The sequence below is a fragment of the Fusarium tjaetaba genome, assembly GCF_013396195.1.
Source record: "Fusarium tjaetaba strain NRRL 66243 chromosome Unknown NRRL66243_c0000146, whole genome shotgun sequence".
Lineage (NCBI taxonomy): Eukaryota > Fungi > Ascomycota > Sordariomycetes > Hypocreales > Nectriaceae > Fusarium > Fusarium tjaetaba.
The window spans coordinates 95,404-122,318 of NW_023501342.1; the positions used below are offsets into that span (position 1 = coordinate 95,404).

A 26,915-nucleotide genomic window follows, 5' to 3' on the forward strand; every position below is an offset into this window, starting at 1 on the left:
AGAGCAGACATCCACCTACGGCCAGGCCACTCTGACACTCGACCATGACATTCGGCGAAGATTCCCGTCCTCTGGACCGCGACGCCCCAGATGAGGCTTCAGCACTCAAGGCCCGCAAGGCTTGCAGTGGGTAACCCCCTGTCTCTGGACCTATGACCCAAGACATTGAATGCTGATTAAGCTGCCAAGTCAATTGCCGGAAGCAGAAGATGAAATGCGTCCTCCAGGGTAGCAGCGAAGCATGCCGTCGATGTCGCCGAGCAGGACTCCCTTGTGTGTTTGTCCCTAGAGCGAATGCAGCTCAGTTGCCCTCGCTATCAGGGACTCTGGATCTAGATTTCAAGAACAACGTTTTATCTAGGTTAAAGGTTGTCGAGGAGAGACTGTCCATTGTAGCCGATAGTGAAATGGATTTTGGTGCTGTAGGTATGTTCTCTGGGGTGTCAGAGCAGTCACCAGAGCCAACACCTGATGGACCACTCTGGAATGCGATCGTACTCCTGCAGAGATGTTCCCCGGGCGTGCCATCATCGATTTGGCAACGTGATACTATTGAGTCGCTCTGGTCCTCGTACGTTTCCTCTCCTTGCATTGTAAAACGCCATTAGTAACATGTACTTGTTCTAGCTTTCATGACAGGATGCCAGGGCTACACTTCATGCCCGACAAGCAAACATTTTCAACACCTCAACCAATCCTACTTGCATCCATTCTCTATTGTTCAAGCAGTCGAGGGCCACCAGACGTGTTAGAAATCGCTCCCCAATTCTTCACTGTCTTATGCAACGCCATCGCTCAACTGAGCATCCCTAGCAGTGAAATCGGGACGCCTCGAGAGTCGACTGTCTACCAAGAGGAGTGGGCTTTCCAGACTGTCCTTGGTATAGTCCTTGCTGGGTTGCTGACAGAGGGCAACATAAAGGAAACTGGTAACTGGATTGCCATTGGCTACCGACTGATGCTTGACTATTGCCCTGCTCATGTTGACGACACGTCAAGAGAGTGGCGGAAGCTATTCAGCGGCATTCAAATCGTTGACTTGGAGCACTCATCAATATATCTGTCGTGCCCAGTGATCCCCATTGAAGCACCACTGCCAATCCTACGCATGTCACCCCTCGACCAGTTATACAAGCTTTCCAGGATGATGCATACGGGGCTAAGCCACTTTACTGGGCGAAGATTACCAACTATCTGGTCCTGCTTTCAGGAGTCCAGTCTGAGCTACCATGGTTCAGCTACAAGTTTTACTGCAATCGATGGGATCCTTATCAAGGATTGGGCAAAGCAACTCGATGACTGGCTGCAGGAGTTCAAGGGGAAGATGACAGAACCTGATGACCAAAGCAGCAAGTTGGTTCTCCGTCAGTATGTCCTCCATCGACTACTTGTGTTATCGATCTACCATCCTGCGCGAAGTGGCAATCTTTGGGCACACAGCATAACGTCAAATGAGCAGGAGGAGCTGCTCCTCTCAGCGAGAGCGACACTAAAGCTTCACCAGCATGATGATTCCATCTGGGCGAACTGGGACTTGATCATGATTACATGGGCGGCCTTGATCGTTCTGCAAGGATTGCAAGGGGGAGTGGGAGAGATAGATGGTAAGTATTAGCGTACGTATCCGAGTCAAGCGCTAACAGCTTTCTAGACATGAGAAATATCAGGTTGCACCTTGACATTCTAAAACAAAAGAACGAACCCAAGCCTAGTCTTTGCGACAAGCTTATCGCACGACTAGAGGACAGCCTCCAAGATATCAGCACGCCGGACTTCACATATGTGCAACCAGGACATCCTACAGTTATGGACCCCACGTTTGATTACTCTTGGCAATTATTCGATCAAGTAAATTTGCAGCAGATACAATTTCCTGGATAAATAAAACTACCGATCTATCTAGAAAACCTGTCCTCACATTCCAATTGGGAACGTCACAGACCGAACTCTCATCGTGGGAGCTATGCGTGATGCCATGTTGTCAGGCCTCAGGTCACCGTCTTCGTCCCCATCAGCTGTTAACGTGGGTGATGGAGGAAGGTGACCCGAGACCTCCCTCTGTCTGATAGTCTTCTCAACGCCGTAAAAATACTGTAGTCGTTAGTCTTGATGTGTAGAGACAGATTAGGTGGTGTACTTACGTTCACTGTCTTCACCTTCAACTCGAGGGTAGCATCTCTATCCACCACTACCATGCTCTTAGGATGTAATTGAAGACATGAGAGTGTGCAGAGATGGCTGACTCCACCCTCAACTGCTTGCTGAATAGCAATGGCTTTCGATGCACCCGTGGCAATGATGACGACTTCTCGTGCATCCATGACAGTCTGCACTCCAACAGTCAAGGCCATGTCAGGAACAGCCTCGATATCATTGTCAAAGAACCTCGCATTTGCAATCCGGGTCTCATATGCCAGAGACTTGATTCGAGTTCGGCTGACAAGACTGGAACCTGGTTCGTTGAAAGCAATATGACCGTCTGTTCCTATACCTCCAAGGAAGAGCTCGATGCCACCGAATGACTTGATCTTATCCTCATAAGCCAAGCACTCGGCGAAGAGGTCGGGGGCATTCCCATTGAGCAGGTGAATATTCTCTGGTTGGATGTCGATGTGTTTGAAGAGATTGTGGTGCATGAAAGAGTAGTATGACTCGGGATGTTCGCGGGGTAGACCGACGTATTCGTCCATATTAAATGTTACGACATGTTGGAAGGATATCTTTGAAGCTTTGTACGCTTTGATCAAGTCATTGTATATATGGAGAGGGCTGCTTCCGGTCGGTAGGCCGAGGACGAATGGCTTTTCGGATGTAGGATTAAAAGCACGAATACGATCTGAGAATTACAGTATCAGCACTAGCTCGTGGCCATATGTAAGCAGGCAAGGCTTACTGATGATGTAGTCAGAGATGTATTGAGATGCCTCTTGGGGGCCTTCGCGGATTACGAGACGCATCTTGGCTTGGAAATGTGGACAGGTATTTGAACAATAGTATTCGAGGGATAATGTCAACTTGCACAAAGTCTAGAAACGATATCTCGTTAACTGGTAACTATATCTTATACAATCTTCCTCTATCAACGTGCCAAACTATCTATTGTATCATTGGGCTATCATGGAAGCAAGGGAGATGCCCGAACTTTGCCGGTGCGTCAACCAGGCTAAACAGAGTTTCACGGTAGTTACTGAACCGGGATACTACGGCCATCCTGCGGGTCCGTTCCCTTGGGAACGGGACACTAACAACTTCAAGTTAGCTTCTTATCGGCAAATGATAAAAATGCGGCCAACTACCAAACGCCACAAAAAGAACCTCCCTTGGAACATGAGTCGAGAACCGAACCAGATGAACTCTAAATTTTCGAACTCCTCTTTATTGACACGTGCTATGTTACACGACTAATTATCTGACAGAAACATATTGACCCCATTACTCAGTGTTACATCCCGCCCCTTGTCACTCTAGCAAGTATAAGTCATGTCCAAAGTGACGCTAGGAGTACCCTTGAATCCCTCCGGCACCGCGTACGAGATGTTGTAAATCCAGTGATCCCTAAGTGTAGCTCCATAAACGACATCCTGCTTTACCAATCCTGGTGCAGTGACGTTCACATCAAGGCATGGCAGCTTCTCAAGACCCTTGACAACGTTCTTACCACCGAGAGTCCAAGAAGGAGGAATACCAGTCAGAGCAAAAGTGAAGATGTTGGCTCCGTCCTGGGTAGTGTTGGGATAAGACACAGTCAATTTGTTTGCTTCGGCCTTTGCATTCAAGGTTGAAGCGCTGGGGTACAGCGAGAAGAAGCCCATGTACGGGTAAGGCTTGTGCGAAGGGTCAGAGGCCCACTGCACGATAGCTGGGACATACTGGTTGCCTCTGTTCTTGGTCTCGTTGACGGTCTGGCCGCCAATCATGAGCTCAGCACTGAGCCAAGAGGTGACGTGGCGGGCGTTGTTGGAGTCAAGCTCCTCGTAGATGGTCTTCTTGATGAACCGTGTGCCCTTCCACTTGCCCTTGGACTTGATGATGGCCTGAGCGTCCTTGGAGATTGTGGGCGCGATGACATCCATGACCAGAGCAAGGGCAGCACCTTGGGCAATATCATAGAGGAGATCGCCTTCGCCGAGAGGGGGCTGGCCGCCGACACCGCGTCCGTAAACACCCCAGAGAATCATGGAAAGAATCTGAGAGTGAGTGGTGGCATCGCGACTGTAGGCACGATCGTAAGGTCCAACCATGTTGCCGAGATAAGGGTTGTAGTGAGCAGCAATGTCCTTCCACAACTCTTGCAAGATAAAGACTGAGTTCTTGGTCATGGGAGCATCCTTGGGTCCATAAGCAATGTTGGCCGCAAGAGCCCAGATGTCAATGCCGTAGTAGTTGGGAGCATTGTACTCAGAGAGGGAATTCTGGCAACGCTTGAAAAGCTTGAGGAGATCATTGCCCTGCTCTTTGGCAAAGTTGATGAGGACTTTGTTGTTCTTGCGTTTTCCGACCCAGCCAGTGGTGAGAGCTCGCATGATGGCTGGGTTGGAGTAGCCAAGAATCAGGTTGTCGTCCAAGGGGAAAGATCCATTGCGACGCATTCCTCCGATTGCAGCAGCCTCAAGAGCATCTTCGATGCGAGATTCAAGACCGGCTGGTAGAAGATGGCCGAATTCCTCGACAACTTGGATAAGTTGGGTACTGGAAAAAGGTTAGCATCTGAAATTCATCGATGATGAGGAATTGCTGTGACTTACCCGACGAATTCTCTCCAGTTGGGATCATAGGTGCCATAGATACTGGGAGGATACAGAGGTCCATTAGGGGTAGGATCAGGCTCATCTGGCGAGAGCTTGAAAGTACCGTACCAAGCTGAGGTGAAGTTGCTGTTCAGCTGGTTTGACAAGCTGGTAACAACGTCAGTCAATTCATCTTGATGGGGTTGATGAGAATCTGACTTACACATTTTCAATGGCCTTAACAGCAGTCTTTACATCATCACCCTGAGCGCGATGCAGCAGGCCTGGAATGTGCCAGGCAGTAAAGCGGACGGACCATTGGCCATTGTCCTGGTACCAGACATAACCGTAACTTGAGTCATATCGCGAGTCCGATACTGACATGGAGTAATCGAACAGGCTCTGCGCAGCTGTAGACTTTGTCAACACAAGTTTCAATAATAGAACCTTGAAACAAACCTGGTGTGAGCTTCTGGCTATTGCTGTTACGCTTAGCCAGACTCGCCGCAGACGCAGCAGACCCAAAGGCCAAGAAAGTAGTGGCGAGTGAAAGAAGACCCATATTGAATATCTCAACGGTGAATTGATACGGCAGAAACAATCAACAGAACCTGTGGCGAAAAGAAATTGAGTGGACAATCAGCCCCTCTTAACAAGACTCCGGATCAACAGCGTCTTTTTTTCCCCAGATCCGTGTCCCAGACCCTTGGGAATGGGGATGGGCAAAACCGGCGAATGACACCGGCGGTTTTGACCCCTCTTGGGAACTTCTCCGCATTCTGACCTTGCCCCTTTCGTTGTCTAGACTGACATTAATCAGGCTAGGAAACAGCTGATGAACGGTCACTCCACAGTTGATAGCGGCCCCCATTGAAAGCTGGGGCTGCAAAAGTTCATGCAGGTTCAATTTTCGTCTCTGAATGGATAAACACGGAATTGGTGCGCAATTGTTCCGTTTAGTTTTCTTTCAGTGTACGTTGTTTCTTGGGGAAATGCTTCTTTTGCACTGTTGTAGCGGGCAGTGCATGTCTATGTCGGCTTCTCTATGAATAAGGTCTGTCTACTGTAAGGACTCGGATCCAATTACTTGAACATGCAAAGTCCAAACTCTAACTTCGTTCCCTAAACGAGCGACTTATTTTCGCGTGGAATTTCGGCTCCGACTACATGGTTGGACCCTGATCAGACGATAAGACTAACGCTCGCAAGCTAGAAAACGCACCTCGACATTGGCCCCGGCAAAGTTCGGTGGACTCTCCGGTGCTAATCACTTCCATCCTTGTCTATCGTGGTCGCGTGCACTCTGGGGGCTAAGCTAGTCTAGCTCGCCCCCATGGGGGGGTCCGATAATAGACAACGTCGCGGGGAACACCGGCCCACAAGAGATACGCAGATGGTAGATAATGCTACCTTGCCTCCCCTCTCCTTCGTTTGCGAGTCTGCAGCTAAACCTTCGTCCCATCAAAACATCAACAATGGTTCAAGCACAGGCTTCTCTTGCCCTCGATGACCAGCTGGCCGCTGGCTGGTTTGGCTGGCTGACCAACAAGGGCATCCTCAAACTCAATGCGATTCTCTGTCTTTCGCTCATCTCCAGTTATGCCACTGGCTATGATGGAAGTAAGTGCTCAATCAATTGGCTGGTGTCAGATCATATTACTTACCACTTTGTCAGGTATGATGAATGGCCTGCAGAGCCTGGATACGTGGAAAGCATCCTTCAACAACCCTGATGCCAACAAACTCGCCATGTAAGTCTTGACCGTTTGAGGCTTAAAACTTGGCACCTCCTCAAGTCTCTTGGCTCCATAACTGACATGACCCACTTCAGCTTGAACGCAATTCAGAACATTGGTCAACTCGCAGCTTTGCCATTTTGTGCCTGGTTCTGTGACAAATATGGTCGTCGCCCTGGCCTTGTTGTTGGAGCCACTATCATGCTTCTCGGTGTTGGTCTCCAAGGTGGAGCCCAGAATACAGGCATGTTCATTGCTGCTCGAGGTATTCTCGGTTTCGGCTTGGCTCTGAACATCACAGCTGCGCCTGTTCTGATCATGGAGTTGGCGTATCCTACTCAGCGAGCGCCCATGGTTTCTATCTACAACACTCTTTGGGGTCTTGGTGCTCTCTCTGCCGCTTGGATCACTTATGGCACGTTCAGAATCAACAGCGACTGGGCTTGGCGCATTCCTTCCATTCTTCAAGCTCTGTCTAGTTTTCTTCAGCTTGGTCTCTGCTTCCTCATCGACGAGTCTCCTCGATGGCTGGTCGCTCAGGAGCGTGAGCCTGAGGCCGAGAAGCTTCTTATCAAGTATCACGCCAACGGAGACAGCAGCAATCCCGCTGTGGCTGTTGAGATGGAGGAGATCCGGACTGCCATTCGCTTGGAGAATGATGCTATGAGCTCTACCAGCTACCTCTCTTTCTTCAAGACCAAGGGTAATCGCCATCGTTTCTTCATCATTCTCGCAGTCGGCTTCTTCAGTCAGTGGAGTGGCAATGGCCTCATCAGCTACTACTTGACTTTGATTCTCAACTCGATCGGCTACCGATCTCAGGAGACACAGACACTCATCAATGCGCTACTGACCGTCTGGGGATTGTTCTGGGGTGTTGTGTTCTCTCTCCTTGTCAACCGCATTCCTCGTCGCGCCCTGTTCCTTTTCTCGACTCTTGGTTCCCTGGCAACTTACGTTGTCTGGACCGCTCTCGAGGCGACCTACGAGATGTCAACTGACCTCAATGATGATGGAACTGGAGGTCCAAGTGGCATCGCCAAGGGTGTTCTCGCCATGATCTTCCTCTTCAACGTCTTCTTCACAGCAGGTTGGGGTGTTCTCCAGGTCACTTATGTTGTTGAAATACTCCCTTTCAACCTTCGTGCCAGAGGTCTTGTCTTGTATAACCTGTTCGTGGCCTGCGCTCTGATCTTCAACCAATACGCCAACCCAATTGGTGTCACCAACTCGGGCTGGAAGTACTACATTACTTACGATGTGTGGCTGGCTGTTGAGGCTGTTGTCGTCTACTTCTTGTTTGTTGAGACCCGTGGCCTGAGCCTAGAGGAGACAGCATTGGTGCTTGATGGTCCCGAGGCAGGAGACAAACTTGTCGGAGAGGTTCTGAAGAACACGGAGAAGACCGTTCAAGTTTTTGAGACTGAGAAGCGAGGATCCATATAGGAAGACTGGGGTAATTAGTTTATGTAGGAATATGAGGCCATAGTAATTGATCAAGTCTTTGATGTTAACGAATAATCTTTTTGTTGAGTGACTGTAGAACTTGTGGCATGTCAGTGAATTGTAATGAGCTAGCACATTGAGACTTCCAATCAACTCAAGCTCTTGAAAAGCGATGTACGCATTTATATACAAAACGTAGCTGATTCAATATTCGGTATCCAATTCCAAGATATTATGAATTGCTCCCAAAGTATCCATGTTGAACTTTCGTAATGCTGACCGTGTGAACATACGGTTACCTAACCTGTAGTGTTGATGCTAGCTTCACAAATGAGGGGTTTCTCGCACTCACCCGAGTCATTGTTCTAGAGGCTCGGCTCCCCGGCTTTTTTCGGCGAAAGTGGGGGCTTTCATCTTATCGTCCCCTCAATGAGTCTACCGAGTGTCATCACTGGATTTCATAGCAGGCTTCTGTTTATTAGTGTGCCGACAACTCCATTGCTTCTCTACGCACATACAACCAAGGTCTGGTTCTCATCTTACTAAGGGTCAATTCACCATCATGGATTCGACCATGGACAAGCCAGATTACGAGAATCTTGAGGTGATACAGAGGAATAGGCTTCCTGCCAGAGCCTACTGGTTACCTCCTACGCATCTCCTACTCAATGGAACATGGGACTTCCAATATGCCTCAACGCCCTTGGAAGCTTCAGAATATCCCCCAAAGGACGGAAGCTCTGAAGAGACTTGGTCCCCGATCAATGTCCCCGGCCATTGGCAACTGCAAGGACATGGTCATCCGCACTACACCAATGTCCAATTTCCGTTTCCGTCAAACCCTCCTTACATACCAACTGAGAATCCTATGGGGACCTATCGACGTCATTTCAAGGTTCCTACTGAATGGGACAGCACATCTCAGCTCAGACTGCGTTTTGATGGTGTTGACAGCGCGTATCACGTCTGGCTGAATGGCTCCTTTGTCGGATATTCGCAAGGGAGTCGCAATGCTGCCGAGTTCGACATCACGGACATCACCAAGAAGGACAGTGACAATGAATTGGTAGTGAGAGTCTATCAATGGTGTGAGGCGTCATATATCGAGGATCAGGACCAGTGGTGGCTGTCAGGTATCTTCCGCGATGTGACTTTATTGGCACTCCCTGGACAAGACAGGATTGAAGATTTCTTTGTCAAGACAAACCTTGATGAGAACTATGAAAATGCTGTTCTCCAAGTTGATGTCACCCTGAATAAGCTGGAAACGTCATCGGTTGATATTCTGCTCATTCTTCGAGATGCTGGTGTCGAAGTGACCTCAACACGCAAGACAGTTGATGCCAACAAGACGAAGTTCGAGATCCCTGTTTCGAACCCAAAGAAATGGACTGCTGAGAGCCCTTACCTCTACCAGCTCGAGATCTCCCTCCAGGCACAAGGAGGAGAGTCAATTCAGACGATTACGCAGAACGCTGGCTTCCGCAAGGTCGAACTGAAAGACGGTCTCATTACTGTCAACGGCTCACCCATTCTTCTTCGGGGCACAAACAGGCATGACCATCATCCAATCCATGGAAGGGCAGTCCCATATGAGTTTCTCAAACAAGATCTGTTGCTCATGAAACAGCACAACATTAATGCCCTCCGAACAAGTCATTATCCTGGCCAGCCCTGGCTGTACGACTTGGCTGATGAGCTAGGATTCTGGGTCATGGATGAGGCTGATCTTGAGTGTCATGGCTTCTATGACGTTGTCACGCAGCACGTCACACCTGCTCCATATTTGGATTATGAGGGCAGCAAGGAGGAGTTCTTCCCCAAGGCAGCGCAGTTCACCTCTGATAATCCCGAATGGCGCGAGTCGTACCTCGACAGGATGGTACAGATGGTGCAGAGGGACAAGAACCATCCTTGCATCTTCTCATGGTCTCTTGGCAATGAGTCCTTTTACGGTGTTAACCACGTCGCGATGATCGAGTATGCACGAAGTATTGATGACCGACTTATTCACTACGAAGGCGACATCAAAGCACAAGAGACTGATATGTATTCGTACATGTATCCCGATCAAGATCGACTCAAGAGACATGTTGAAATCGATGGCATCAAGGATGGGCAATGGGAGAAACCTGTTATTCTTTGCGAATACGCTCACGCCATGGGTAATGGCCCGGGCGGTCTGGATGACTACCAAGATGCATTCCGCAAGTATAAACGCCTGCAGGGCGGTTTCATCTGGGAATGGGCCAACCATGGTCTCTTGCACAAGGATGGCTATTATGCTTATGGAGGTGACTTTGGTGACCAGCCCAACGACTCCACATTTGTCATGGATGGTCTCTGCAATAGCGAACACAAACCGACGCCGGGCCTCATTGAGCTGAAGAGAGTGTTCCAGCCCATCAACTTTAAGTTCGAAGATGGCAAGGTGGTTATTACAAATGAGTATGACTTTATCGGCCTTGACCATTTAGAGGCGAAGTATGCCATCAAAGCATATGGCGACGAGTAAGTAAACGTGCAGCTATGGTGAGATTAGGCTAATCAGTGGCAATTAGACAATCATTGCTTGAGTCGGGCACCCTCGCAGTGCCAAGCGTCCGACCATGGGATACTGTTGAGCTTGCTCTCCCCGCCGACCTGGCCAAGTACTCGGATCATGACGAAGAAGTGTTCTTGAGTCTCTCCTTTACTCTCAAGGAACCTACCTCGTGGGCACCAGCTTCACATGAGGTAGCATGGTTCCAGCACAAGATCTCCGCCGACAGAAAACCCAGTATCCCCGCCAGTCTGTCAGCTTCCGGAAGTGTCAAGGTTGTCGAAACCCGAACCAAGGTTGAAGTATCCGGCTCGGACTGGGAGATACATTTTGATCGCGTGCGAGGATACGTCACCAAGTGGTCTCACGGATCAGATCTGCTGGAAGTTGATCCGGCAACTCGTGCGGCAATTTATCCATGCTTCTGGCGCGCACCGACAGACAACGATAAAGACAGCGCAGTCAGCGTATGGAAGGACTACGGCGTCCACCGAATGACCTCTCAGCTGAGATCATTCAAGGTTGAGAACAGGGCAGACGGCTCTGGTGTCAGGATCGAGACCAAGACATATTTTGCGCCACCAGTTTTGGGCTGGGGATATGACATTCAAACTGTCTACAACATATCCTCCAAGGGCGCATTATCGATAAAGCTGGACCTCAATCCTAAGGGAGTCTTCCCAGTCGACGTCCCTCGAGTTGGCTTAAACCTTAGATTGCCCAAGAGTCTCAGTCAAGCCTCGTGGTTCGGTCGAGGTCCAGGCGAGTCTTATCCCGATAAGAAGCACTCACAAGCCGTTGGAATTTGGTCTTCGCCTGTTGATGACCTCGAAGTTCCATATGATGTCCCGCAAGGGAATGGAAACAGAATGGATACTCGTTGGGTGCGGCTTGTAAATGCCGACGGTCACGGAATCAGAGCGTCTAGGGTCGATGCTGCGACCTTCAACTGGACTGGCAGCCGCCTGTCAGATCAGACTATCGAGGACGCAAAGCATCCTTGCGACCTTGTGCGTGAAGATGCTACGCTTCTTAACCTCAGTCCGAGGGTCGCTGGTGTTGGTAGCGCGACATGTGGACCTGGTGTGAGGGACGATTTGTTGGTCAAGGTTAAGCCTGAGTCATACGAATTTGTTCTAGAAAGTATTTAAATTGAATGAAAAAAGAACAAGTTCACAATTATTACTCTTAAAGCCACTTGCCACCCTTCACCACAGGCCGTAGACTGTCATCGAGCTCATAAACGATAGGTGTCCCTGTAGGGATATCCAGCTCCACAACCTCATCATCCCCCAAACCATCGATAATTTTTACCAGTGCACGGAGTGAGTTACCATGAGCCGCAACAAGTACAGTCTTGCCAGATTTCAAGTCGGGAATGATGCACTCCTTCCAATACGGTTCCACGCGTGCCACGACGTCTTTCAATGATTCTGTTCTTGGTGCTTGGATGCATTGCACGCTTGTGTACTCGTTCTGCTTCTGGTAGGCGTGGTCGGACATCGGCGGCGGCTGGATATCATACGAGCGCCGCCATATTTTGACCTGCTCATCACCGTATTTCTCTGCCGTGGCCTTTTTATTTAGGCCTTGTAATGCTCCGTAGTGGCGCTCGTTGAGTCTCCAGCTTTTCGTAACCGGGATCCAGTGTCGGTCTGCTGTATCGAGGGCGATATTGCCTGATGTGATTGCACGCCGCAGTAGCGAGGTATGGGACACGTCTGGCAGGTGATTGTGTCTCTTCAAGAGCGCTCCAGCCTGGATTGCTTCAGTGCGGCCGCTTTGAGTGATACCGACGTCTTTCCAGCCTGTGAAAAGGTTCTTTTCATTCCAGGTGCTCTGGCCATGCCGAAGAAGTATCAGTTTAAAAGTCATTGTGATTTTGGCGCTAATGCAACTGGGAGTTCAGTGTAAAGTAAGCGCCGTTTTATAGACGCTTAAAAGCCGTTGGTTGTTACTGCCCGGATTGACATTTATAAGAGTGTTATTTTGAGTTGATAGTCCCCACAGCTGATGGCTCACATCACGCGCCTCACACACGTTGGTCTTCAATAGAACCTTGATGAACATCCGAGAGTTCCGAATAGCAAACCTACGTCACAGTCTCATGAGTGTGATAGGACAATTGTCCAGTGGGAGGTCACCCTGATGTCTTACAGACCTGTCACCTGAAATATATTTGGGTCCGGTGTTGGCACTGTTCGCCGCGCAAATATTGAAACCCCGCGCATTTATCCTAATATTGAAGTTGGGCACTGGAATAAACTTTCCCAAACCGTAACTAGAGCCAATTAAACTTTTCTAATTTCCTTTGTCACTTGTAATAAAGTTACTACACTTTCAAAGCCGTCTTTTATATTCCAGCCTCACGTGTCTGAGACGAAAACAGCGATTACTTTCCTTGCATTTCACCCAAGTTCTTCGGAACTCCAAGTTCTCTAAGCGAATTCGTCAGACCAAGCTTTACCCAGTTCTCAATCTCCTTCTCGGTAGCGACGGCGATTACCCCCAACATACTCACAGCATTCACGCCGGCCTCTTTGTTGACAGCCGCTTTACGACGAGGCATAACCACTATCCAGCGAGATGTGAAAGCCACGTTGTGCGGGCACGCCTGCCCATCTGGTATATCCTTTCCGGTGATAGCCTTCCATGCTTTCGTCGCTTGCTGCAGAAGCTGGAGGTAAATGTCGGTCCCTTTCGCAGCTGCAGTGGTTCTGTCTTGAAATTTGTGGTAGAACCATTCGAACGGCACGTTTGGCTCTTTGGCGCTGTCTGAGTTCAGAAAGTCGACCGCAAATCCACTGGCGGGAAGAGGCATCAACTGTACATGCTTGTGCAGTCGGCTGCACCCGGCATCTTTACCGCAGTTGAAGAACACAACATAGTCTGTTGTTTCATTATTCAAGGAGGCCAAAGTGCCCCACGCAGCTTCAAAGTCGCTATGGTTCAATGGCTCGTATTGTCTACGATACCCATCGCGAGTGAGCATCATCAGGTGAGGTCGGGAGAAGCAAAATTTGTTGGCGACAAGGAAGTGAGTGCTGCTTCCACTGCCGCCCATCTCGAAGCCATTTGTATCGATGTCGCTACCAGGGAGGAGCTGTTTCGATAAGCTAGTCCCGGGTGAAGATGACGATTCTGGTGTAGATAAGGTCGGCTTCTTGATAAGAGCTTTGGTGAGAACAAAATGAAACTAGATGCCAGTCGTGTCAATGTTAGCCGCTTTTATCTTCAGTATTAGCTTTAGCATAAGAAGCGAACCTTTAGGTCTCCGTCTGTATGCTCTACAATCTTCTGGGTTTCATCGTAGAGAACAAGCCCGGACTTGGTCAGGGCGTCAAATGTGGACAGCAGAGCTGATCCATCAGTGGTTGGTGCAGGGCGGTCGTATGTCATGGTGCCTGTGCTGGGGCGGTTTGGATGACGTTTTTTTGTGCGAGATGCAAGCGAAGCATCCTGGGGAACATGAGATTATATGCATACGAAATGAATAATCCACCCGAGACATTTATGGCTCTGCTCCAGTTGGAACTTTCGTGAATTGTCGGTGTGCAACAGCGCTCTATGGTACAGTCATACAACGTAATAAATTATGCAATATTGCCACTTGTCATACTACATTCCCCAGCCAACAGCATGTGTTTCTACCGCGGAAATAATCAGAGTGCATAATGTTTCGAGAATTAAATGCATATCAAAATAAGTGCTGTGCTTCTGAATTATACTAGTTGAAGATTTTAGGCAGATGTTTTGGCACCGTCGCCCTTTTCTCCTGTTTCGGCAGCATCAGATGGACCAGACACCATTGGCTCTGTCGCCTGGTTACTCCCATCGTCGCTCGAGTGTGCTTCTTCAAATACTCTATCATCATACGCACGAAACATTAACCAGAAGGTTGGCGCCGTGGTAATCATTGTCACAGACAAACCTGTGTACAGATAGAGAATCTGAGGATCCTTTGACAATGGTGAGAATGCCATTCCAAGCGCAGAGCCAGCGCCTGAACTCAACTGGGCCATTGCCTGTACCAAGCTACGCATGTTTCTCGGTGCCTCAGAGTAGCTGTACTCAGCGAGAGTTGTGAAGCCCAAAATCTCAGCGACCCCGAGAAGAAAGTAGACGGGCGACTGGATCCAGACACTCACGTCGTTTGGCGACTTTCCACACTGCAAGGGCTTATCGTAGCAAGGTCCCTTGGTGTAAATGAGCTTTTGAACCCCAGCGGCATATGCCATTGCAGTACTCATCATGATGAAAGCCCATGTGATACGCGCAATGGGACCAAAAGCGAATCCCCGACCGCGGACAATGGGATAAACAAATCTCTGCATGATAGGTCCCAGTAGCACGCAAGCGATAGAATTTAGAGCTTGGATAGTATCGTTTGGGATGCCACCAAGTCTCATCTGTCCTGCTTGTGAAACAAGATTGTTTGTAATCTGATTCATGCAGAGATGGAATGGCACAAAACAGGCCCTAATGTCGATCAGCATAAGGGTCTAAGTAGTCCATCAAGGAAAGAAGAACTCACATCACCTTACAAGCCTGCAGACCTCTCTTAATCTCAAAGACAAACTTGTCATCCCATTCAACTTGGCGGCCAAAATTCTCGGACTGGTAGACTGGTGTAGCAGCTTCCCAGTTGAACTTGTGTCTTCCCGCGCACACGATAACTCGGGAAGCGCGGGGAAGAATATTTGCTTGAGGCTTTTGTTTGACTTGTTTTATTAGAGATCAGGACGAGCTAGGGAGGGGAAAGCGTACCAAGCGATTTGTGAAAAATGAGAAGCAAAGGTACCAGTGTCCAGGTCGCACAAAGAGGTAGCAGATAAGCAGCCCAGAACCCAACTAGCTTCTCTAGATAAGTAGAAGCCACAAGGGATAAACTTGCTATGTTGGTGAACCTGCAGCAAAAGTGTCAGCAAATTCTGTGTGTGCTCTTTCATGCAGAACTTCCTACCAGTACGACACATTGTAGATATACTGAAGTGTAAGCGCCCGGTCTGCGATAACGCGCTCCCCTTTCTTGGTCGTGATAACTTGAGGAGCAGCTTCGGCGTATTGGTCGCCTATGAATGGAGAGGCGGTTGCCTTTACACCAGCAGTGCCGATTCCAAGGACAATCATGGCGAAGCCCAGTCCCACCATCTTGGTGATCTGGGAGTGGCTAAAGGCCGGGAGGGATGTAACAAAGATGATCAAACATCCGCAAAAGTTCAAGCTGCAGCCGGTTCTCAGTACCGATAGGCTTTGGTCGTTGAGGATGCGTTTGGACTTACAAGTAGCTCAAACAGAGCGTTTTATGACGCCCCAGCCATGTGTCTGAGATGATAGCCCAAATAGTCGGGAGAAGGAAGCTCAAGAAGAGGAATGCACTGGTAATGTTTGTAGCCGTTGCCTGGCCCAGCCCCAAAGCGCCGGGAACAGCGACGCTATCGGCGGGATTCTGAATATAGTTCTCTGCGCGCAATGTGAGTTAGCAACGAGGGAGCGTACATCGGTGATACGTACGCCATGGCGTTGTTACGGCATAGAAGGTGAATCTCTCTGTAGCATTTGCCACGAGTGCGACCCAAACGGCCACTGAAACTGAGTCTACAACGTGCCGCAGCTCTTTGGCCTCTTCTTCTGTAGCGTCCCGCCTTTCGTGCTCAGGATGCTGAGTCACCATAGTGAGTCTGTTAATGTAGAAAATCAGCAGAGGATGTATGGACACTCCGTCAGAAAGGCCGATTGTAAACCAGTTCAAGAACCTTGAGAGTGCTGTGATGTATGGTGGTGGTCCTGCGGCAAACTACAATCTAAGCTTAAAACACGGACAAGTATTCACAAAGGATTGCTGCACAAATAGCGGGGTGCAAGGCAACTATGATGCCCTGTTCATATTACGTACTGGGTTTGAAGACGTTATGTTTTCCATGTTGGTTGGTTCGGATCACTTTACAGATTTGGTAGTCGTCTTACAGGCACTTTTGAACGTCAGTACCTCCGACCAACTGCAGATGTTGCGTGGAAATGCGCGTTGGGGCTATGTCTGCATGTGAAGCGGCGCATCCAGGATCTGATTGGAAATCTACTTATGTTTGTCCTGCATGCGAATGTTACTGAGCAAATTATGCAGTGGACAATAACCCCAGCCCACTAAGAAAACAAAGGTACTGTAAATTATGGCCATATCAAGCTTATTTTGCGCTTACTCCAGGGTCTTCATGCGCCGACAGTTGGTACCGTATCCACTAACTAGCTACTGATCGCCATCACGTCAGATTTTGCCCCAGCACGACTACTTGCCCTTCTGGGAAGGAAATATTACGAGAGTCGTCCTCTCTTGTTGCCTCAATAGTAGTCATTGGCTTCCGTAAGCCATTTGATCGTGCATCGTACCCAAACAGCCTCTATCAAGATTCATGCAGTGATTAGTAGCTGGAAATGGGACGATCAGAGCTCGAGGATTGCAGGCGGTAGTCCGTGATTGACTGGTGATACACGGTCTCCTCAGTGTAGCGACCAAGCATAAATTAGCCATCAGCACTTACAGTCGCTGTATGTCTTTATTGGCATAAAGGAAGCGATAAAGAAACAGACAGAATCCATTTTCAATTGGACAAGGAGCTGCAAGAACTCACAATGGCAGCCAATGTACCTACTAAGTACGATATGTTGAAGTACACACCGCGCACCCACTGCTGTAAACAGTTTAGCATTAACAAGCAATACAGGCGGTTGCGCGTCGCTGACTACATCACTCTCTCGAATGGTGAGTATCTCGAAAACCCTCAACTAACAATTAGAAATTATGAAGTTGACCTGGATTTTCCAATGATCTAGGCTTTTGCGGAGGTATTCTAAATCATTCCTTACCCTATGATGTTGGGCGATTAACTCGTGTAAATAGTTCTCGCCATTTTCTGTGCGATACAGAAATCACTTCTCTCAGCGCACTTGCTCATCTTTCTCGGCTATGAGTTTGATCGCTTCGATGGAATAGTTGCAAGGGCTAGGAATGAATGTTCCGAAATGGGAAAACAATTGGATAGCTTCTGTGACTTGGTGAGTAATCTTTCGCGAGGCATAGGATTCTATGCTTACCTTCCGTGCTCAGGTCTCTTTCTGCGTGGCGCCGGCAGTCATGATCTATTCCGCTGGCTTTGATACTATGGCCGATCAGCTAGCTTTGGCTGTATTTGTCTGTGCAGGTGTTGCTCGACTCGCAAGATTCAACATCGCTGCGCACTTGGTACCAAAGAGCGATCAGGGCAAAGCGATGTACCACGAGGGCCTTCCTACAGCATATGCGGCTCTTCTCATTTCTACAGCAGTTGCTGTTGCAGAATGGACAGGCTATTTGATCAACTTGGCTTCTGGCTCTCATTACCCAGTCATTATTGCTGTGCTCATTTTCAGTGTCGCTATGGTTAGCAAGCGGCTGCACTTATACATTGATGGAGCTTACAGCATCCCCGCTGTAAGCATATTGGTTTTTGCAGGGTGCTGGTCGCACTCACCGATTCCAATCGCTGTGCTTTGGTGAGCTATCGATGTTGAATCATGATGGGGATTTAGTAGTATGACTCGGTGTCGGTAGATAGTGTGGAGAAAGCGACGAAATGCAAGGAAAGTGGACGGAAGACGTGATTCAGAGTGAGCTGTATGCTGAGAATGTCAGGCAATGAATTTGAGTGGGAAGCTGATTGAGGGGTCAAGGCAAATAGACAGACGGGTGCTGACGATGTACAAGGTGAAAGGTCGGTTAGGGCTATCAAGAGGCTGACAGAGGGAATAAACCAATAGAAAATGGGGGACACATTCTCGTGAAACATAAAACTCTTCAGTTCCACCAACAGTGCAGCGCAAACATTTGTTCTCCAGCTCTTTTGTTACCGCTCTTTATTCTCAAATCTTGGCCATCATGTCCCTTCGACCCTACCTGGAAGCTGCCTACAGAGAGGTTCGTTTGTCTACAGAAACCGCACTCAGTCCGCTGCAGAAGCTTGATTGCCACCTCAAAAAGGGTCAAGACAACTTGATCCTTGTTTACGGTGGCTCTTTTAACCCCCCGCACCGTGGGCACTTGGACGTACTGCTATCAGCACTGCACCCTGTCGTCAATGCCGCCGCCGTGGTGGTTCTCCCCAGCGAGGATTTCCACCTACGCCACAAGCTGAAAAACAGTCACCCAGAATTCTTCATGAGTCGGAAGACAAGAGCTGCACTCTGGGCCGAGATGCCCCAGGTGCCTAGAAGTAAAGTCTGGATATGGTCAGAGACATGGTACCCATTTTTCACGTTCATGGAAGCGGCGCAGCGGCTTTGCGAAGCGGATGGTTACAAGATTGTGTTTTCGCATCTCATTGGACCGGATAACCTCAACAGAGCCGATGCTCTTAATAATTTGCCCTACAGGTTCCCGCGAATACTTGTCACAAACAAAGCGCGACATGTACCCTCGCAATTTTTACCAAATGGACAGCCAACTAAATGGAAGGGCTTTGGGGAATGGCTTCCGCAAAAAATGGCACGTGATGAACAAAGTAGGTGAACTGAATCACTTTCTCACTTATTGCTTGAGTTTTCTGACTCTTCCAGATGGAAAGCTTGAAGAAGCAGCGGAGGAGGCTACACTTTGGACTTGCCGAGGTGCTGATAGCCTCGGCCAGCGGACAATGGGTTACTACCTCGATTTTGCAAACAGACCAACTGGGTCTGACATCAACTCAACAGCCATGAGACGAGACCTCCTCGAGAGACATGGATTGGACGAAGAGATTCTGGGCCAGATGAGCACCTTTGACCTTCTAAGCATCCTGGAGCCAGTACTACGCGGAGATTAGACTCATCGATAGAACAACCCATGTCACGCAATGCTACTTATCATGTCAGATTGCTCGAACAGTAAAACATGTTTAGTAAAGGGTTCTATATTCACGTAATACTTACATTCCTTTCCTGAAAGCTTCTTCGTCACATGGTAGTGCATATCTCCTAACGTAAGCTTAGTTTGGTACACGAGCCGCATGTCCACCTGCCACGAACGGAGCTGACGTCGCAGCTGGGGAAAGACCTGACAGATCTCAGATCAATGGCCCGGCAGCCTAGTTGGGAAGACATCACTATTGTCTTGGGTCGATGATGACTCAACCAACAGTCGCCTGCCACCGTGTGGCGTAACCTACAAGAAAAATGGTGAATTTTGGCTTACACAAAGAACTGCGTAACAAGATACTTACTGGTTGGCGTAATGACGGGAGGCGGGGTGAAAATGTTTGCTTGGGGGGGTTGATCGCTTCCGATGTTCATATTCTTAGCACAGTTCCAGTGATGGATGAATCATCATGGATGATGCCCCTGTACCCATCAGTCAGATCAAGCACTCAGTTTCAGGTATATAATGAGATGCCTCTATTTGATTGATGTTTCGACTTTGTCATCTCAACAAAGACATTACTGAATATCTTATATCCACCTTTTAAGCAGAAAGTATGGCAGTATTGAATGGTTACTTCAGACCCAAAGTGGCCTTTGTCACTGGTTCGTTGTATGCACCTTGTGAGAAACTGTTCCACTATCTAACATGTGAGACAGGAATAACCGGTCAAGATGGCTCGTATCTATCCGAACTGCTGCTGGAAAAGGGCTACCAAGTTCATGGCTTGGTACGGTCAACTGCCTCCAGACGCGAAGCTCTGAGCAAGCCACTCCGACCTGGCTTGACCATGCATCTTGGCGACATGTCCGACCTGGGCAGTCTTGTCCAGATCTTGGGCAGCATCAAGCCCGATGAGATCTACCATCTTGCTGCTCAGTCCCACGTGGCTGTCTCATTTGACACTCCACTGCAGACTAGTGACACCAATGCTATGGGTACACTTCGTCTTCTTGAAGCCATGCGAATGCTGGGTTTGGACAAGTCCACAAAGTTTTACAATGTAACGTTCCTTTATCTCGCATCATATATGAAATGCGAAAAGGCTAATATACTGGTTTAGGCCTGTTCATCTGAAGTGTTTGGGTCGGACATGCCCGCTCCACAAACTGAGGAGACCGCGTTCCACCCAGTATCACCATATGCTGTCACCAAGTTGTTCCAGTACTGGACTACTGTCAACTTTCGAGAGGCATATGGCTTTCATGCCTCGAACGGTATTCTCTTCAACCATGAATCACCGAGACGGGGCACCACTTTCGTCACCCGAAAGATTACTACACAAGTAGCTCTAATTGCTTGCGGAAAGCTAGACTTCTTCTCCTTAGGAAATCTCGACGCTGTCAGAGATTGGGGCCATGCAAAGGATTACATGCAAGGCGTGTATCTGATGCTGCAACAGCCAGTCGGAGGCGATTATGTTCTTTCCAGTGGCAAGTCCTACAGCGTTCGCGACTTTGTGGAGGCAGCTTTCAAGGTCATCGGGGTCAATATTGAGTAAGTTCTTCTTCACCATCGTGCGATCGCAGTGGCTGACACATCAATCAGATGGACTGGAACCGGTCTTGAAGAGGTCGGTATTGACTCAGCTAGCGGAAAGATTCGCGTTAAAGTGAACCCCGAGTTCTACCGACCGCTTGATAACCAGAACTTGCTTGGCTCAGCAGCCAAGGCGAAGAAAGTGCTCGGTTGGAAGCCAACCTACAGCTTCGAAGCGCTGGTTGAAGAAATGGTACTTTGCGATGTTGATGCCGTCAATACAGGTCGAATCTTCTCCAACAGTTACTTGGACTGGGTAGTTGGCAAGGCGGAAACTGGAAATGGAGTCGTGAGCCACAGTCCTGCCAAGTCAGTTGGTGAGGCTCACAGCGTCACTACGAATTCAGATGGGGCTGAGAAGATCAACCTGGCGGACGTTGAGGGGGTTGATGCGGAGGGTACAACTCAGGTTTAGTCTAGCTATCTTGTTGATGCTTCTAAAGCAATAGTCATTCATTCTAGATTTCTCTATCTGATATCTCCATGAAATAGTTTAAGCCAATATATAAAACTGTATTCTCTTTCTTTTTTAATTACTTCTTTAGTTGTCTTGTAACGTGCCAATACACGGCAGAGCGATACAGGACCCTAATTCTCAAGTTAAGCCCTAGCATCAACACTAAATGGAGATCAGCCTGTAGTTGCCGCTACCCATGTCCTCGCTTGATAATCGAGAAGGGACTTTATCAGCTCCAGTATGCTCAAAGGATGACCGGAGTGGCGTAAACTACCTGTTCTGCCTTATTGAGAGTGTTTTTGCCCTCGGCACTGGTTAGCTCTGATTGGTCATTTATGGTTACGCGTAATAGTTCTCTCGTTCCCCGGTAGTGACACAAACGTGCCATGTTACCTTTTACAGAAATTATGATTAGTCTCATCTGTATAACTAAGCTGACGTTTGTGCCGCAACGCACTCCTTATGGGGAAGGTACCTTTTCCATGAAAATGAGGTGATGTGGGGGGATGAGACACCCCAGTCAGTAACCCCCAATGCGGTGACTTGGAGTAGGGCTCTTAAATTTCGCAATTACTCATATTTTGCCGTAGACGTTGTTGGTTGTGAAGTGATCAATAATTCCGCTTGACCAATGCATCAGATGTTTCCAAGTTTCACCGCCATTCTGATCTGACCAACAACGCAGATCAGGGTAATCAAGGCAGCTCTTCTTACGGTAGGTGTCTGAAACATTTTATTACGAGAGAGAGATTTGACAAATCTCTTACAAGCGCAGGGACCAAAGGATGACGTCTAATGCAGCTACGTTTGCCATGCAAGTGTCAGAATGTGAATTTCACTTACGGATAAAACGAGGGACACCATTCCATGGCAATAGACAATACCAAACACAAAACACTACTATTTCAGTACCCTTCCCCCACCGTAAACTTCCTTTGATAGCTAAAGAATTCAGTACCTGCGGCCAAGATGGGAAGCCAGTTAACCCCTAAGATGGATGGATCGTTTTTCTCCGAGACCTTTTCGGTAAAGGCTCTCGGCAGTGACTGTAAGCTGCCGTCCGAGATTCCACTAGCCAGGAGCATCTTACGCTGACATGTTACCTTTCCTCTTTGCTAGCCACCGTGAAAGCCGAGTGCCGTTGGAGATTCTCGCCCCCTCTCTTGCCTAAGAAAGTCAACGGAAATGCACATCCGTACTACAAATCTATCGATCTCATCCTGAATATCACATCCTCGGAGAAGACCGAGACGGATGGCCACGCAGCCAATGGAACGGAGGGTATTGCTGACTGTACTAATACGCCATTGGGGACTATCATCAACAAATGTGTGACATCAAAGCTGCCGTACGCCGGGGGTAGCAGACCAAATCGCGCCATAGAGGCTCTGATCAAGGTCTTGTTGGTCCCACGCAATGGCTATCTCTCTCGACCCGATATTCTGCAGTTGAGAATGGTACATTCTGACTGTGTCGAATCCGTCATTCCCCTCCAGGGAGAGGACAAGCCTTACCGCGCGGTACTTCAAACAGAAAACGATCTGCTTTCTCTTTTACGGTCCTCTCCCGGGGCTTTGATCTGCACAGAATCCATCCAATCGGCTCATGGCCTCCAGGTCTTTGACCTTGTCGATCGGGAAGTCGCCGAGAGGCTCTCTTTCGACTGGATCCTCCCTGACAAAGCTCCATCATTGATCGTGGCAGTTGTTGGCGGTCGCCCTCTGTTCGATAGCACGACAGGGGGGTATGGTTCCGAGGGACCCTTCGACGCGGCTAGAGCGCTTGGAATAGCTGTCATCGTCCTTGATCGACCCGGCCATTTCATGGAGGGCCCAAAGTACAGTTATCTGCGAGACGACTTTATTGCTGTCGATATGAACAGTGATGACAGTTTGTCTGAAAGACTCACCGCAGCTGTCAAGGGTCGCAAAATAGATGGCATCATCACCTTCTCAGATGAGTATGTCATCGCAACTGCAAAAGCAGCCGAGATGTTGGATCTCGAGACTGAGCCCGTTGAGTCCATAATCACCGCTCACTACAAGGATGCGACCCGCAAAGTTCTCAATACTCCCAATATGCAGTCTTTTCGGTTGGAGAGTGCCAAAGACTTGGATAATGAAGAGATTTCGAACAAGTTGGAAACCTTGAAGTACCCTCTGGTGATAAAGCCATGTCGTGGTGGCGCCTCTCGGGGTGTCAAAAAGGTTCAAAACCACCACAAACTCCGAGAAGCAATCGACCAGCTCGAGAGCGATGGTCTTACAAAATACGGGATCCTTCTCGAGACTTACATAAGTGGGCCCGAGATAGATGCCAACATTGCTCTTTGGGATGGCGAGCTTATGTTTGCAGAGATCACGGATGACTTTCCCTGCACTGCTGATGCCAACGACGCCACTATTGCGGACAACTTTGGAGAGACTGTCATGGTGTCACCCACGCTATTGCCCCAGAAGGAACAGGACCTGATCAAGTCATCTCTGCACCAAACCCTGCTAAAACTTGGTTTCCAAAATGGGGTATTCCACGTTGAAGCTAGAGTTCAGAACTCAAGCATGCGATACCAAGAAATTGACGGCCTTGTTGATTTGGCTAATACAGACAACCCGTCACCTGGCGACCCTGAGGTGTATCTCATTGAGGTCAACGCACGCCCTCCTGGCTTGGACTGCGCCTTCTCAACCCTTCACGCTTACGGGGTAGATCTTTGCGCCCTACAGCTGCTCCAATGCCTACGGGATGGCGATCGCTTTAAAGCGATGTGTAAGCCTTTCTTGTCTGAGACACAGTACTGGAGCGCGAACTGCCTGATCCCAATTCACCGCCATAACGTACTGGTACCAGAAGGCTTCTGTAGCGAAGTCCTGGAGAGAATGCCAGACGTTGCTCCGTTAGTTTATAGGTCAGAGCTATTTAGGCAGCCTGGCACTCTCGTGTCGCCACCATTGGGCGTTGAGTTTCTGGCTTATTTCTTGGTGCAGTCTAGGACTGATCGACGAAAGGTGCTGGAGACCTATCATCGCCTTATACAAACTTGCAGGGATGTTTTGGATGAGGTGTGAGAACATTAGTTAGATATGGTCATCAATTCAGCATTTGAACTCAACCTCACTGCCTTAGCTTGAGCTCTCCTGTAGTGGTCGGTGAAAGCTAGTCATTTGTATACCCTCCCCCATGTAAGCATGACTCAATGCCTGACCATGCCAGTAGGACTTGAAGCATAACTCGAAGCATAATTTGACGTACCGATGGACCAGCCGACCATGACGCCATAGTCAGCGCGTCAGCTCGGTGATTGCCTCATCGGAACAAATATCTTCTCAGGGTTAGGCTGCTCGGAACTTTTGTGCTGACAGTTTGTTTCAAGCCGGGTCGGGCCGCATATAATCCTTCGACAACTCAGTCAAATAAGGTAAAATATGCCGACATTTTATAAATCGCATAAAAATCAAGCTTGTGTTGGCCTTTATGCGCCGGAACACATACCCGGGATGCAGTCGGCCTCTATGGCAGCCTAATCAACTCCCTGCAATTCAACTAGGGTAGGCAATCTGTGTAACATGAAAGCGACATGACCAACCAGTTGAATTGAGGTCTGTCCGATTCTTATGAAATCGACTCCGACGCGGTTGATCCTTCGTATGGCGTATGCAGCGCGACTTGGGGGCTAAACAAGAATTGCTCTGGAAACCCCGGCTTAACTCCACACGAGGAGCGTTCTCGATCTGCCAGAGTTGCCTTCTTGATGGGGAGTCAGTGGGTTTGCAAGTGATTTGGGCTGGAACTTTTGAGGGTGCCCGTAAGCTGCAGCAAAAACGCCTTAACGTTGCATCTGGTTTCATTTCAACAAGGAAATGATGCTCACGTGCTTTGTTACTGGTTTCAGGATGCACAAATGTGCTCAAAAGCCGGTTGTATTGAAAGGTTTTTTGTCTTCCTATTGTAATGGATCAAATAGCTTGTGAAATTCTGGGTGCATTATGTCGGCTGCCTCTCAATCAGGTACAACCATGAACGTTGTATTCACTAGTAACACATCTTCGACTGCTGCATCTCTGGGCGCCAATGCCAACGTTAGCGATCTAGAATGCCAAGGAGACACGGACCCAAGGGCCAAGAAACGCTTGCAGAATAGGGTTGCCCAGCGAAGTTACCGTAAGGCTGACCCCTCCACGATAGGCTTGGCTTGAGGTAGTTACTGACGAGCTGAAATAGGGCGTCGCGTCAAGTCCCGCATTGCCGACTTACAGAAGAAGGTGGCTCAGTATGAAGATGCGAATTCCTCGAATGAAGTTACAGAGACTGGGGATCAACCTCGTTCTCAAGAAGATTCTGTGCGCCAAAGGATCTCATATACATCGCCTGAAACGACCAACCGTGGATCAACTCAGGGCTTGCCTGAAGCTTTGAGCTCCCGGTCAAGCCGCGAGAAGAGCCAAGAGAGTTCCACTCACAAAAGCTCGAATTACACCCTCTCCCCAGCAAGTTCTCTCGGTCCTGTGAATGGGATCTCAGGTCCTCCCGTGATCAAATCAGTAAGGCCTTATCAACAAGCTAGACCAGGCCGCGAGGTGCAGCAAAGCCGTCCCTCAGGCCTTATAGCCGAGCCTCACGAAGCCAATGGACAGCTTCATCAAACGCATTTTGACGATATTGCCGTGAGCCAGAACACCAGTTCAGCCATACTGCAGTCCTTCCCTACATCAACCTTTGATACGACTGCTTCTCATCACCCATTCATTACTGACGACCTTGAAGGAGACCTAGATCTTGGATGGATGATAGCAAACACAGAGTTGGAGGGACAAAAGTCATGCTCACGCGATAAATCACCAAACCACAACCCAAGACCCCCGTCAACAAACTCAAATTCACTAAAAGCCCAATCATCCACCGCAAGAGAAGCAAGCTTCGCCTCATCTTCAAGATCACCCACCATGCCCGGAGAATCACTAAACGCAAGATTCCAGAACATCATGGAATGTGTCGGCGCAATGGGCTTCGAAAGCTTTGACGATCTAGTCACATCATACTATGCGGATGACTTTGAGGAAGCATCCAAGCTATTCCATGAGCAGCGGTTCAGCAGAATCAGAAGACTTCCTGGAGTATTCGCGGAGATAATGGAAGGTGCAAGAAAGTGGGAGCCTTCAGAGCGCCGGGGTCTTGGTGAAGAGGTTCTCAAGGAGGCTGAAGCGGTTCTCATGCTTGAGAACAGCGAAGCCTGGCAATCACTACAGTCAATTACAGATGCGGCCGTGACCAAGGATGATATCTCTACGGAGCAGGTATATCAGAATCTCAGTACAGTCCTACCCATGGAGGTACGTACATATACACCAACCCAGGATTCTCTTATGATGCAGATGCTAACATTAAGTCAGATGCCTAATCTTTGGACCTTATTAATGGCCCTTGTAGCATCCGACTGTCCAGCATGGCAGCGCGATTGTTCCGGCACAGCTCTGGCAATCACTTCACTATTGCATTTCACAGGTCGGATACCAAAAGCTAAAATACTAGAACTGATAGGTCTTTG

The 26,915-nt window shown here is 48.8% G+C and overlaps 12 protein-coding genes across 12 annotated transcripts; 7 read left to right on the forward strand and 5 right to left on the reverse strand.

The window, feature by feature from the left end:
- Positions 1 to 44: 44 nt before the first annotated feature.
- On the forward strand, positions 45 to 1,881 carry FTJAE_7312 (c6 finger; the record flags this gene model as incomplete). Its single annotated transcript, XM_037354017.1, has 4 exons — positions 45 to 130; positions 362 to 571; positions 628 to 1,604; positions 1,652 to 1,881. The coding sequence occupies 4 exons, from the start codon at positions 45 to 47 to the stop codon at positions 1,879 to 1,881; spliced, it is 1,503 nt and encodes a 500-aa protein (XP_037205614.1).
- A 33-nt stretch (positions 1,882 to 1,914) lies between these two features.
- On the reverse strand, positions 1,915 to 2,957 carry FTJAE_7313 (glucosamine-6-phosphate isomerase; the record flags this gene model as incomplete). Its single annotated transcript, XM_037354018.1, has 3 exons — positions 1,915 to 2,091; positions 2,142 to 2,836; positions 2,894 to 2,957. 3 exons carry the CDS (start codon positions 2,955 to 2,957, stop codon positions 1,915 to 1,917), a joined length of 936 nt encoding a protein of 311 aa, XP_037205615.1.
- A 507-nt stretch (positions 2,958 to 3,464) lies between these two features.
- On the reverse strand, positions 3,465 to 5,289 carry FTJAE_7314 (uncharacterized protein; the record flags this gene model as incomplete). Its single annotated transcript, XM_037354019.1, has 4 exons — positions 3,465 to 4,689; positions 4,746 to 4,895; positions 4,951 to 5,137; positions 5,187 to 5,289. The coding sequence occupies 4 exons, from the start codon at positions 5,287 to 5,289 to the stop codon at positions 3,465 to 3,467; spliced, it is 1,665 nt and encodes a 554-aa protein (XP_037205616.1).
- A 913-nt stretch (positions 5,290 to 6,202) lies between these two features.
- On the forward strand, positions 6,203 to 7,909 carry FTJAE_7315 (hexose transporter; the record flags this gene model as incomplete). Its single annotated transcript, XM_037354020.1, has 3 exons — positions 6,203 to 6,347; positions 6,403 to 6,478; positions 6,559 to 7,909. 3 exons carry the CDS (start codon positions 6,203 to 6,205, stop codon positions 7,907 to 7,909), a joined length of 1,572 nt encoding a protein of 523 aa, XP_037205617.1.
- Positions 7,910 to 8,471: 562 nt separating this feature from the next.
- FTJAE_7316 (beta-galactosidase) lies at positions 8,472 to 11,602 on the forward strand (the record flags this gene model as incomplete). The annotated part of the gene is made up of 2 exons (XM_037354021.1): positions 8,472 to 10,420; positions 10,471 to 11,602. The coding sequence occupies 2 exons, from the start codon at positions 8,472 to 8,474 to the stop codon at positions 11,600 to 11,602; spliced, it is 3,081 nt and encodes a 1,026-aa protein (XP_037205618.1).
- Positions 11,603 to 11,639: 37 nt separating this feature from the next.
- FTJAE_7317 (2 3-bisphosphoglycerate-dependent phosphoglycerate mutase) lies at positions 11,640 to 12,326 on the reverse strand (the record flags this gene model as incomplete). The annotated part of the gene is made up of 1 exon (XM_037354022.1): positions 11,640 to 12,326. The coding sequence occupies one exon, from the start codon at positions 12,324 to 12,326 to the stop codon at positions 11,640 to 11,642; it is 687 nt and encodes a 228-aa protein (XP_037205619.1).
- A 517-nt stretch (positions 12,327 to 12,843) lies between these two features.
- Positions 12,844 to 13,850, reverse strand: FTJAE_7318 (ATP adenylyltransferase II; the record flags this gene model as incomplete). The annotated part of the gene is made up of 2 exons (XM_037354023.1): positions 12,844 to 13,647; positions 13,716 to 13,850. 2 exons carry the CDS (start codon positions 13,848 to 13,850, stop codon positions 12,844 to 12,846), a joined length of 939 nt encoding a protein of 312 aa, XP_037205620.1.
- Positions 13,851 to 14,191: 341 nt separating this feature from the next.
- Positions 14,192 to 16,374, reverse strand: FTJAE_7319 (proton-dependent oligopeptide transporter POT family; the record flags this gene model as incomplete). Its single annotated transcript, XM_037354024.1, has 7 exons — positions 14,192 to 14,930; positions 14,986 to 15,172; positions 15,219 to 15,358; positions 15,415 to 15,675; positions 15,734 to 15,914; positions 15,966 to 16,113; positions 16,348 to 16,374. The coding sequence occupies 7 exons, from the start codon at positions 16,372 to 16,374 to the stop codon at positions 14,192 to 14,194; spliced, it is 1,683 nt and encodes a 560-aa protein (XP_037205621.1).
- Positions 16,375 to 17,081: 707 nt separating this feature from the next.
- Positions 17,082 to 19,285, forward strand: FTJAE_7320 (Rossmann-like alpha beta alpha sandwich fold; the record flags this gene model as incomplete). Its single annotated transcript, XM_037354026.1, has 7 exons — positions 17,082 to 17,104; positions 17,156 to 17,211; positions 17,350 to 17,504; positions 17,557 to 17,919; positions 18,193 to 18,199; positions 18,287 to 18,985; positions 19,041 to 19,285. The coding sequence occupies 7 exons, from the start codon at positions 17,082 to 17,084 to the stop codon at positions 19,283 to 19,285; spliced, it is 1,548 nt and encodes a 515-aa protein (XP_037205622.1).
- Positions 19,286 to 19,786: 501 nt separating this feature from the next.
- Positions 19,787 to 21,331, forward strand: FTJAE_7321 (GDP mannose 4 6-dehydratase; the record flags this gene model as incomplete). The annotated part of the gene is made up of 4 exons (XM_037354027.1): positions 19,787 to 19,835; positions 20,037 to 20,380; positions 20,441 to 20,874; positions 20,926 to 21,331. The coding sequence occupies 4 exons, from the start codon at positions 19,787 to 19,789 to the stop codon at positions 21,329 to 21,331; spliced, it is 1,233 nt and encodes a 410-aa protein (XP_037205623.1).
- Positions 21,332 to 22,342: 1,011 nt separating this feature from the next.
- Positions 22,343 to 24,438, forward strand: FTJAE_7322 (carnosine synthase 1; the record flags this gene model as incomplete). Its single annotated transcript, XM_037354028.1, has 3 exons — positions 22,343 to 22,421; positions 22,493 to 24,266; positions 24,417 to 24,438. 3 exons carry the CDS (start codon positions 22,343 to 22,345, stop codon positions 24,436 to 24,438), a joined length of 1,875 nt encoding a protein of 624 aa, XP_037205624.1.
- Positions 24,439 to 25,386: 948 nt separating this feature from the next.
- On the forward strand, positions 25,387 to 26,899 carry FTJAE_7323 (Basic-leucine zipper (bZIP) transcription factor; the record flags this gene model as incomplete). Its single annotated transcript, XM_037354029.1, has 3 exons — positions 25,387 to 25,531; positions 25,592 to 26,700; positions 26,873 to 26,899. 3 exons carry the CDS (start codon positions 25,387 to 25,389, stop codon positions 26,897 to 26,899), a joined length of 1,281 nt encoding a protein of 426 aa, XP_037205625.1.
- Between the last annotated feature and the right edge of the window lie 16 nt (positions 26,900 to 26,915).